The sequence below is a fragment of the Sebastes umbrosus genome, chromosome 21 (assembly GCF_015220745.1).
Source record: "Sebastes umbrosus isolate fSebUmb1 chromosome 21, fSebUmb1.pri, whole genome shotgun sequence".
NCBI lineage: Eukaryota > Metazoa > Chordata > Actinopteri > Perciformes > Sebastidae > Sebastes > Sebastes umbrosus.
This window is the reverse complement of record NC_051289.1, coordinates 16,793,804-16,805,732: the sequence shown is the minus strand read 5'-3', so window position 1 is coordinate 16,805,732 and position 11,929 is coordinate 16,793,804. Positions and strand designations below refer to the sequence as shown.

The following is an 11,929-nucleotide window of genomic DNA, read 5'->3' as shown; positions in this document are numbered from 1 at the left end:
TGTATAGAATTCTATGAGAAAATGAGCCTACTTCTCTCTTGATTTATTACCTCAGTAAACATTGTAAACATGAGATTATGGTCTCAATCGCTAGTTTCAAGTCTTCTTCAATACAGCATGATGTTCATTTAGTAAATTATGGTCCCAAATTTCATAGTCAAATAAAGAAGGGTATGCTTTAGGGCGTGGCTACCTTATGATGACAGGTCGCTACCACGGCGTTGTCCGATCTGAGAGTTGTCTGTGTTTTCATCTTACAACTTTAACCCTGTCACAGTGTGTTTTCAGTTCATGAAAATTAAGTGTAACATTTTGGTCGCCTAAAAATGTCTTATTCAGCGTTCGGTTGTATTTAGCTCCACCTTCTCTTGTCACTTCTGGTTGCAAAAAAAACACGATGGCAACGGCCAAAAACCAAGATAGCGATGGCGAAAATGTCAAACTCAAGGCTTCAAAACGGCAGTCCACACACCATTGTGTGACATAACTGTGACTATGTCCACTTTTATATACAGTCTATGTCATGATCACAGTGTCCTGCAATGACAATTACCTGTATGTCCATGAACCTTTAAACTTATAATATCCAATACTTCCAGTCAGAAAGCTGTGGATTCAGCACAAAATGTTAAATCTTGAGGCCAAAGTTTGTGATAAAGTGTTCCTATTAACATAAATAATATACTGTATGATTATATAATTTAGATTTTTTTTTACATCATCTAAATGGATTACACATACAGTATATTGAGTATATTCTTACAATTCAAAAAACTACAAAAATACATTTTTGGTGCCAGAAATAAGTAAAGCACACCTCACATAGTTCATATGCATGTGATTAGTGTCAAATACAGTTTTATTGACATGTTGAGATTTGGTCACTGCAGATGTTTGGAGGGCTTAGGTATGCGCTGAGTAGCGTTGTGGGTTTGATTAAACCGGATTTGTTCGGTTATTCAAGCTAAGCTTCAACAGTTCTCTGTAGGCTCTCAATCCAGCATGAAAAATCAGATCCTGTTTTTCAGTAAATGTCTTCATTACAGTATATAAACCTGTACATTTCATTCCTGTGATGCATTTCATTCTTTTCCAGAGCATGCGGAAAAGCTCTTTTTCAGACAGAGCATCAGGTTGCATTAACCAACACACCCCTTATCTCTGTCCGTTGCCCGACACAGCTCCAGCTGGGTGCTGCGGTTTCCTTTACCATTTGTGTTGGCACGAAGAACGGCAGCTCCGTGGCCAGAGAGCGCTGCCCTCGCTTCAAAACAGGAAGAGCACACTGCTCTGTGATGCACGCTGGAGACAAAAAACAAACCGACGAGGGTCCAGAGGCTGAGGAGGATGATAAGAGGAGATTTCAACCGGTGCACAACCCTTTTCTGCACACGGAGTTGTCTTACTGGTTGGTGTAGAGAGAGTTTCCTCTTAATGTTTGACGGATATCTATCCAGATAAACCAGAGAAATGTGAGCTCTAATGTTACAGGTTGGCTTTTTTCCTGTTTTATACCACTAAAGAGCACTGATAAGGTTGTTGATCGGTACCAGTCCCTCAACAATTACTTGACCAGGTGCTGAGATTTCTGGCTTTACTTCCTTTTCAGCCTGCACTTTAACTTAGAACCAGAATTCCTATGAATGTCGAAATCCGTTGTTGTTGCAACCCCTCGGTCGCAAACAGACGTTGATCTAAATCCCAGATTGCGTAATGTCAATTTAGTTTGGCAAAGCGCATGTTCTTATTGACAGCGACGGTCTTGTAGTGCAATTAGAGATGGTGGAAGGGTTACTCTGACCTGAGAGCTTTCCCACAATGCCTCAGCCTGGTCATTATAGGCAGGTATGTTCTGGCTTTGTGGATTTAAAAGAGCAGGCCTGGCTTCAATCAGAGAAATGGTCAAACTCATGTCTAAATCTACATGTGCACCTATTGTCTGTTGTTAAATCCTTTTATGTGTCCCCTATAAATCACTTCATAAAGTCATCCAGGACTTTTTTTCAGATATAAACCCTGCACTTATCGGGCCCAACAAGCATTCACTTTAAGCGTATGACTCTACTCATGAATAGCTAACACTCATATGACTTTAACGGTGACCTTTCGTGTTACTCTGACTGTTTTTCTTTCTTTCCGACGAAACCCAAAAAACAAACAAGGGCAGATGAAAAGGAGCCTTGCTTTGGCAGAGGTGGGCCGCGTTTCCGTATTGTCGCTCCTCGTTAGCTGATGATGGGCTGTCTCCGAGTTGGACAGCTGCAGTCACCGAGGCGGAGGAAAGGCATGCACACACACACACACACACACACACGCAGACGTACATCTGCTGGCATGTCTGTGCCCTCTCTGATCTCTGACGCCAGCCATCACTGACTCTCTCACACACACAGACACAGGGAGAGCAGGGGGGGGACACGTCGTTGCTAGCCAAATGGAAAAAAGCAGCAGCTTCTGTGAAAGGGGATACAGAACGGAGGGACTCCACTGCTGGCGTGTTTTGTTTTATTCTTATTTTTCTTACAGAAACTCTGTTTAACTTTTCAGTTGACGGATGAAGTGAAGTCCAAACCTGCTTCTTCTTCTTCTTCAGATGAGACATTTGACAGCAGAGGTGTCTGGGCAGTTTAAAGGAGTGTGTGGTAGGGATGTGAAGGGGTGGGGTGTGGGGGGGGGGTATCGGAAATATTTGTTCTATTACGTTGTCTGAGATGAACTCTGTTCTCAGCCATGCCAGGAATGTGCCCAGTGTGCCCACCCATCCATTAACCTGTCCAAGAACCCGCCATTGTCTGGAGCAAAAACAAAACACTTCATTAAAAGTGAGTCTAACATTAAGAGGTTCTCCGCTTCAGGGTCAAGACCCACGCAGACGATTTCACATTACAGCTTTTATATGTTATTGTGTTTAATGTATAACTGATAAATACTTAAAGGGTAACTTCGGTATTTTTCAACCTGGACCCTATTTTCCCATGTTTTTATGTCTAAGTGACTAATGGGGACAACACTCTTTCAAATTGGTCCAGTATTAAGGGAGAACGCTGCAGCCACCAGCCGCAGAACATGCCGTAATGTAATTATTTAGGGCAACCAGGTACCCTTTTTGGGCTTTAGGGCTTGGTTTTGCCACTGACAGGCTCAGATTATTAATATAATTATCTGACAACATTATGGAAAGCACCCTACAGAGAAATAAAACATTTTTCTCACCTTTGGCTTTCCGTTTGTCATTGTGTAATGTGACTTGTTGCTGGAAGAGACCACGGTGGAAACGTGAGTGAGAGTGGAGAGAGGAGTTGCCACAAGACACCGGGACAAACTATGAAAACACGTCAGGGTTTTTTGTGTTGGAGTACAGAAAGCATTCCTTAGTGTTATCTAAAAGATTTGCAGTGTCATGGCTGAATATTTAGATGATTTCGACAATGCGGATGCGACGAAAGATTTCAGAGCAAAGCGAGACACACAAAAAACAAACGGACCAGATCAAGCGTAAGGTAAGCAAAAGGTTTTATTTCTCTGTAGGGTCCTTTCCATAATATTGTCAGACACTTATAATAACAATCTGAGCCTGTCAGTGGCAAAAACAAACACTTTTAGTTGATGTAAACTGACAGTGCCAGGTTGCCCCAAATGATTACATTACAGCTTGTTTAGCGGATTTCTCCCTCAATTTTGTACCAATTTCAAAAAGTGTTATCCCCATTAGTCACTTAGACACAAAAACATGGGAAGATAGGGTCCAGGTTGAAAAAAAGTTATCCTTTAAAAGGTGCACTCTTAAGCACTATTTTTTATGTATACATGACCAGAAAAAAATTCAAACCAGAAGACCAAAACCTGATTTATGTTTTTTTCTGTTTAAACAGCAATAAAAATATTGGATTTGTGACTCATTCAAATCAGATTCTAGTAGCAAAGCAAACAAAAAGCAGCTGCTGCTGATCGTTCAAACTTTATAGTGAAAGTTCTTTCATAGACAGTTGGTTTACTTGAAGTTAATGTCAGAGGTCAAATTTTCCAAACACCGGAGAGACCTGTTGAGGGATGATTTGTTCTGGAAACTGTTCTGTTAGAGCTCGTTTCTACAAACACTTGACCTGTGCTTTAAACACACCTGCTCAGAAGGGCTTTTCTAACATTTAATGATCTGGCCTTTCAGTGCTTAGAATATCTCGCCTTGGTGCCAAACTCACAGGTTCCTTTCAACTTGAGGCCCACGCAAATTTATCATCAGCACCCCTTCAGGCAGGCGTCCATTAAAAATCTTGAAATGTTGAAAACTTCACGGCCAAGGAACAATCAAATGATTGCTTGTTTAAAAATGACATGTTCCAGAAACTTTTTAGGTGCCGTGAAAATTCCATGTGCTAAAGACAGAAACTTTTGAAAGTTTGATGGCCTGTGAAACGCTGCGTTGTTAATCACACGTTCATATTTGGAAAACATTGAGTCTTGTGCAGGCGCAGAACATGTCATGCCAACCGCCAAGTGCATCAATCAGAGCAGATAGCTTCGTTTTGCACGTGCAGAACAGACGATGTCCGTAATAAACACGAGCGTGGAATAAGAGAGGTTTGTTCACTCACAACCTCACCAGACATCAACTGATCAGAGGGGTGAAAGCTTGGTCAAGTCCTTCTTCTTCTCGCTGTACTGGGTGCTGAGTTGTCCTACTGCCTTGGCGTGCTCCTCATCCACCTCCTGCTTTAATCTCTGCTGCTCCTTCAGAAACTCTGCCCACTCGTCTTTCAAACGCTCCATGTTCCCCTGCAGCTGGGTGCTCTGGAAGAACATAAAGAGATGAGAATGATGATGTTTGTCTCAATTTTCCGTCTTTCTCTTGCGTTCATACACTACACTGAAGATGCTGATAACGTAAGGCAGTGTATAATGGGCTCAGTGTGGTGTCTAGATGCTGGCATTGATCCTAAACGTGCTGTTTATACACAGAGAGGACACAATAATACAATCTAAGCTGCTTCAAGGTTATGATGATGTTTCCACCTGTGCTATAAGTCCTTTGCCTTGAATTGTTTTTACCTGCTGTGCCTCTAGCCCCCTCTGCTGGACTCTCTCTGCCATGTGATTAGCAGCTTCCACTGCAGGAGAAAAGCAGAAAATATTCTTAATATTTGTATTCAAAATGTTCATTTACTCTAACACAACATAGATAGAAAAAAACTCTAAGATTGCCATTGTCTTGTGTTATCGTACCATCATAGGGATTCAAAATATAGCACAATTATATGTAACATAGTGTGTTGTTGAATGTAACTTTGCATACATCGTGGCTGAATATACCTCTGCATTAGCACTAGTCACGACAATCAGCACATTGCTTTGACAATAAAACAGACTTATGGAACAACTGTAAACTGACCAACACAAAATAAAAATATTGCAACTTTTGGTAAAAATGTCTATGACGCCCATGCCTATAAAGCATTATAAACATACTTACAATGCATTATAATCTGCTTATAGCACTGTATAATTAACATTATAAGCACTCATAAATATTCATACTGCTTTATAACAATAATCATAACACATTATAAAGCATTTTATAATGACTTCATATCAGTCATCATATATCAAGTATCATAATACCTCATAATTGTTGGTCACTCACCGACATCATAGTTTATTATAACTCCCATAGTTGTAATACATTATAATATTTTTTATAATGCTTTATAATCACTGTTATAATGCATTATATAAAGTCACTCTTAGGGGCCACTGTTTGCTTTAAGTAAAGTGAAAAAATATAAATAAATCTATGAAAAAAAACCACACAAAACGTTGTAAAATAAATTTTTACTTTACTTATAGCAAACAATGACCACTTAGAGTAATTTACAATCACATTGTAATGCATTAAAATAATGATTATAATTAATTATATTATATCTTATAATGTATTACAACTATGGGAGTAATAATAAAGTATGATCCTTGCAAAAAAAAATGTCAGTGAGTGACCAGCAACTATGAAGTATAAGGACCTTATTAGTCATTATCAAATGCTTTATAATGTGTTATGATTTTTGTTATAAAGCATTATGGGTATTTATGAGTGCTTATAACTTATAATTATGCAGTGCTGTAAGCAAATTGTAACGCATTATGAGTATGTTTATAATGCATTATAGACATGGGCGCCAACTTTTTTCTAAAGACATGGCAACAAATCCTCGTGTCTGATTAGATGTCAGGTCACGTATGAAATGACAAATTCTTAGCACAATTTTAAAAAGTGTGTAAATTGTATAAAGTGTGAATCTGAGAGAGGAGGCTTACACCGTGTAACGACATCAGACATCATGCCCTCTAGATCTGTGGGCAGCATTTGCTCATTTGTTTCCGGGACCATTTTATTGAGGTTCTCCAGCAGTCTGCTCTCCCTGTGCCCACGTTTCTCCTAAACAGCAGCAGAGGAAAGCTCGGTGGTTACCACACATACATACAGTGGAGGAAATAAGTATTTGATCCCTTGCCGATTTTGTAAGTTTGCCCACTTACGAAGAAAAGAACGGTCTATAATTTTAATGGTAGGTTTATTTTAACAGTGAGAGACAGAATATTAAAAAAAAAATCCAGAAAATCACATCATATAAAAGTTATAAATTGATTTGTATTTTATTGTGGGAAATAAGTATTTGATCCCCTAGCAACCAACAAGAATTCTGTCCCCCACAGACCGGTTAGATTAGTCCTCTCGCTTTAAGAAAGTACTCCGAATCTCAACTCGTGACCTGTATAAAAGACACCTGTCCACAATCAGATTCCAACCTCTCCACCATGGGCAAGACCAAAGGGCTGTCTAAGGACGTCAGGGACAAGATTGTAGACCTGCACAAGACTGGAATCGGCCACAAGACCATCAGCAAGCAGCTTTGTGAGAAGTAGACAACTGTTGGTGCCATTATTCGGAAATGGAAGAAACACAAAATGACCATCAATCGCCCTCGGTCTGGGGCTCCACGCAAGATCTCATCTCGTGGGGTATCGATGATCATGAGAAAGGTGAGGGATCAGCCCAGAACTACACGGGAGGAACTTCTTAATGATCGCAAGACAGCTGGGACCACAGTCACCAAGAAAATCATTGGTAACACACTACACCGTAATGGATTAAAATCCTGCAGCGCCCGCAATGTCCCCCTGCTCAAGAAGGAACATGTACAGGCCCGTCTGTTTGCCAATGAACACCTGAATGATTCAGAGAAGGCTTGGGAGAAGGTGATGTGGTCAGATGAGACCAAAATCAAGCTCTCTGGCATCAACTCAACTCGCCGTGTTTGGAGGAAGAGAAATGCTGACTATAACCCCAAGAACACCATCCCCACCGTCAAGCATGGAGGTGGAAACATTATGTTTTGGGGGTGTTTCTCTGCTAAGGGGACAGGACAACTTCACCGCATCGAAGGGAGGATGGACAGGGCCATGTACCTTGAAATGTTGGGCGACAACCTCCTTCCCTCAGCCAGGACACTGAAAATGGGACGTGGATGGGTCTTCCAGCACGACAATGACCCAAAATATACGGCCAAGGCAGCAAAGGAGTGGCTCAAGAAGAAGCACATTAAGGTCATGGAGTGACCTAGCCAGTCTCCGGACCTTAATTCCATATCAAATCTGTGGAGGGAGCTGAAGCTTCGAGTTGCCAAGCGACAGCCTCGAAACCTTAAGGATTTGGAGATGATCTGCAAAGAGGAGTGGATCTCTCCTGAGATGTGCGCAAACCTGGTGACCAACTACAAGAAATGTCTGACCTCTGTGCTTGCCAACAACGTTTCACCACCAAGTACTGAGTCATGTTTTGCTAGGGGATCAAATACTTATTTCCCACAATCAAATGCAAATCAATTTTTTACTTTTATATGATGTGATTTTCTGGATTTTTTTTTTTATATTCTGTCTCTCACTGTTAAAATAAACCTACCATTAAAATTATAGACCGTTCTTTTCTTTGTAAGTGGGCAATCTTACAAAATCGGCAAGGGATCAAATACTTATTTCCTCCACTGTATACCACTTAGTACACTGAAAACATATGCTTCATAAGTCATTTAGTCTAGAGCTGGGACTTAATACGTTGCTTCCATTAAAATGAGTGAGAATAATAATAGCAAATGAGTTGAAAACATTTCCTGGCATGATCTTTTCAAGAACAAAAGAAAATACTGTATCTTTAAAGTATATTGATCACCCCACCAAAGATGTTATTAGACTTGGGAATATTTATGAGCAAGTAAATTTGCACTAAAAACATCAGACAGATTATCTCTAACAAAATGCAGTCCTTCATGAAATTGATTGTGGTGAAGATAAATAGTGCTTTGAAATTTGCAGTTCATTTATAGCCTAGTGTAAATAATGAGGAAATGTGCTAATGTGTCACATTGATGTTTGCACATCTATTGTGTCCCCTGCCCACCAACAATTTATTTTTCTTTTCTGTTTAGCCATATCTCTGTATGTATTCATAGCAGGTGTTCTAATGTGGCTAAATAATGGCTAAAAAACAAAAAAAAGTGGCTAAAAAGTCCAAATATACTTGTCATCAGTGGCACTGAACCCACAAGTCAAATAGCCTACTAAGACATTGTTATGCCTTCATCACAACTGTAAGTAATTCAAGCCTTATAAATAAAACATATCATGATAAGTACCTCAAACTCTCTCACAAAGTAGCGGACCTCTGCATTGATGACTGGTCTGTGGTCCAACAGTCGGGACTGGATATCACCCACATCTGCAGCACCAAAACACAGCTCAGATTACATGAAGAACACACAGGATAGAACATTTTCACAACATTATTATAACAAGTTAGTATCACGTTTTAAAACAATACTTTAAGCACACTTTAACAGACTGTGCATGTTTTTTTATATTGTGGTAGATAACCTGCATGCTATAAAAGGTATAATCTTAATTCTTAATCTAATTCCAACCAAGTTTTGCATCTCATTCTTTCTTTAGGCTACATGTACTATATAAATACAAATCCTAATATCTATACAGCTGTCAGACTCCACAACCAGCACTGCTCCCAGTAGACCACTTACACTTACACACCAAAAACTGACAATAAACTGATATTTTCAGGTGGAATTTCATTCATTCTCACTGTGCAATATCATTTTCCACTTGTGCAATTTTGTTAATAGTCTGCTTATTGTCAATACTGTATATACTGGGTCAGTCCTTCATGCTGGTAGCCATCAGGCTCCACAACCAAGGCTGACCCCCACATGAGAACTATGAGGACTTTAAGAAGTTTAAACATCTGCAACCATCTTGGACTCTAACCACTGGCACACTGTACACTTACTTTACACTATACATCCTATATACCACTTTATAGACTGCAAATATGTACATACTACATTTATTTATTGACAGACTGTACACACTATGTTCACCCATTCCCTCTGTATCTTTTATACCTCTATTATTGTTTTTATAATTTTTGTATACCTTTACCTCTCCTGTGTTTCACTATGTTTGCTGATGTTGCTGCTTTGACACGTGAATTTCCCTCCAGGGATTAATAAAGGTTCATCTAATCTTATTTTATATACTGCTCCTATTTTTATACTTCCTTCTATTTAAATGTTTCATATTTTGTTACACTTTGTTTAGCTCTTTTTTACTGTGTTAGCTGATGCATCTTGTTTTTTTGCACTATCCCCTTTGCTGCTCTACACTGCAAATGTATCCACTGCGGGACTAATAAAGGAATATCTGATCTTATCTTATCTTATCACACTGTTAATGACACTAAATGACATTTTGAAGAGCCTCTTATCAGCTGCAAGCTTAGATTATAGCTTTAAAAGGTAAACAGACCAACAATGAGAGTGTCTTTGCAGCTGTGGATTTCACTCACCTTTAGCAATCTTGTCCATGTTTACAAAACTCTGCTGACACGTTTGATTTTAGTAGTTAAATCAAGGTTTTGTGCTCCAACCAGCTAGCTAAGCTAAGCTAAGTCACTGCTAAACACTTGCTAAATGTGCTAAATGCTGAGATAACTGGCAGCTAAGGAGATACTTCTCTGGCCTAAACCATCAGCCGTCAATGTAGTTTATATTTTAAATGATATAGTAATAAATGACAGCTACAATGTGAACAAAGCTGCAGAGTGTTTCTGCTATAAGTGCTGTCATGTGAATGGAAGTCAGCTGACTGCAGTGTTTACTACTACTTCCGGGTTCGAGGCCGTGGACTGAACCAAGTGGCTGAGAGAGAGAGGGGTGTCTCATTCAGATCATGCTTTGATTACCAGTCTACCATTCTTAAAATACTTTATTCTGCAGTCTTGATTTGAGGTAAACTACAGTGACGTGCTTTTTTACCCTGGAAGTTAAAAATTTAAATGGTAATAATAATAATAATATTTTAGTTTAAATACATTTTAGTTTTTTTTTTGTTTTTTTTACATTTATCCTTTGATATTGCAATATATTTGTATTAATTGTTTTTTATTTGTTTGTTTTTTTTATTGACACAACAAACATGAATTACTTCTTTATTGTTTTCTTCCATTTATTTATTTATGCATGTTCTTTTTAAATATCTATATATTGTAATTTGCTTAATGAATTGTATATATCTGTATATATGTTTTTGTTTTTATTTTGTTCTTTTTTTTATTTGTATTTATTATTGAATTGATGCTTTGGCAATATTATTCACCTGAAAGTCATGCCAATAAAGCAAATTGAATTGAATTGAATTGACTGAGGTTTTGTGTGTCTGAGGACAGCAGATGTCAGTGTTGCTCTGTGGTGGAACAAAGTGACACCAAAACCTACTTTTTAAAACTCATTTCCATGACTTACATTACTTATCTATTCAATGTACACTCAATAATATAGGAATGTGTATTTTTAAATAAAGACCCTACATTTTTCCTCACTATGTGGTGGAACAATGCACATTGAATAGATAAGTAATGTAATAAATAATAGATAAGTAATGTAAGAAATAGTAGGCTATTCCACAGTCTACTTTACATTCTTTCCCCAAATGGTTCATGTAAATCATAGTACCACTTTATAATAAGTAAATACATTGCAACTAATGGTTTATGCATGGTTGAGAACTCATTTACTCATGCTTTATACATCAATTATAAGCCATTAATAAGAATAACTTTGAGGTTGCCAGGTTGTGAAAAATCCCCGTTTCTGGTGTTATAACTCTACACTTAATGGCTTAGTAGAAAGTAGTAGTAAGTATTTATTAATGATTTTCTTACACTTATAACTGCATTATTACCAAACGCCAGTCAGAGGGATTTTTCCACAACCTGGCAACCCCAAAGTGGCTATTAATAATGTCTTATAACTCATATGTAAAACATTAATTGAATATTAACCACAAATAAAGCCACTTTAATATAATATAATAAAATATAATATAATATAAATATAATATAATATAATATAATATAATATAATATAATATAATATAATATAATATTATATAAACCCTAAAATATAGGGTGCCTTAGTAGAAAGTGATACCTTATAGTTGTGCAATAATTATTAAATATTAGTCTAACTTTTATACAGGGACTAGAGTGTCCACTGCTGGTTACTCACCTTTGAGTATTTAGTATTTAAAATTGAGTATTTACTGACCTTATCATCAGGAAACAATAATATAGTGGTAGAATACTATAAAGTATAATAAAGGAGATTATTATAGCAAGACGAATGGTAGTCTTACCTCTAATTAAATTAGCACACTATAATCTTTGAGTATGGAGAAGGCCTTTGACCTCTCAGTATCTACATTGGGGTTTCTACATTCCTATTTAGTTTTTTAGGTATACAACATTTTCATTTATTAAGATGTCACTATAGTGAAATTAAGTAGACTAAGATATTACATACAAGTACAT

General features: G+C 37.8%; 1 protein-coding gene across 1 annotated transcript; it reads right to left on the bottom strand.

Moving 5' to 3' along the window:
* Positions 1-3,211: 3,211 nt before the first annotated feature.
* bloc1s5 (biogenesis of lysosomal organelles complex-1, subunit 5, muted) lies at positions 3,212-10,216 on the bottom strand. The gene is made up of 5 exons (XM_037757502.1): positions 9,908-10,216; positions 8,685-8,767; positions 6,310-6,430; positions 5,047-5,105; positions 3,212-4,788 (listed from the first exon to the last, which is right to left on the bottom strand). Exons 1-5 carry the CDS (start codon positions 9,924-9,926, stop codon positions 4,615-4,617), a joined length of 456 nt encoding a protein of 151 aa, XP_037613430.1. The 5' UTR covers positions 9,927-10,216; the 3' UTR covers positions 3,212-4,614.
* Positions 10,217-11,929: the final 1,713 nt, after the last annotated feature.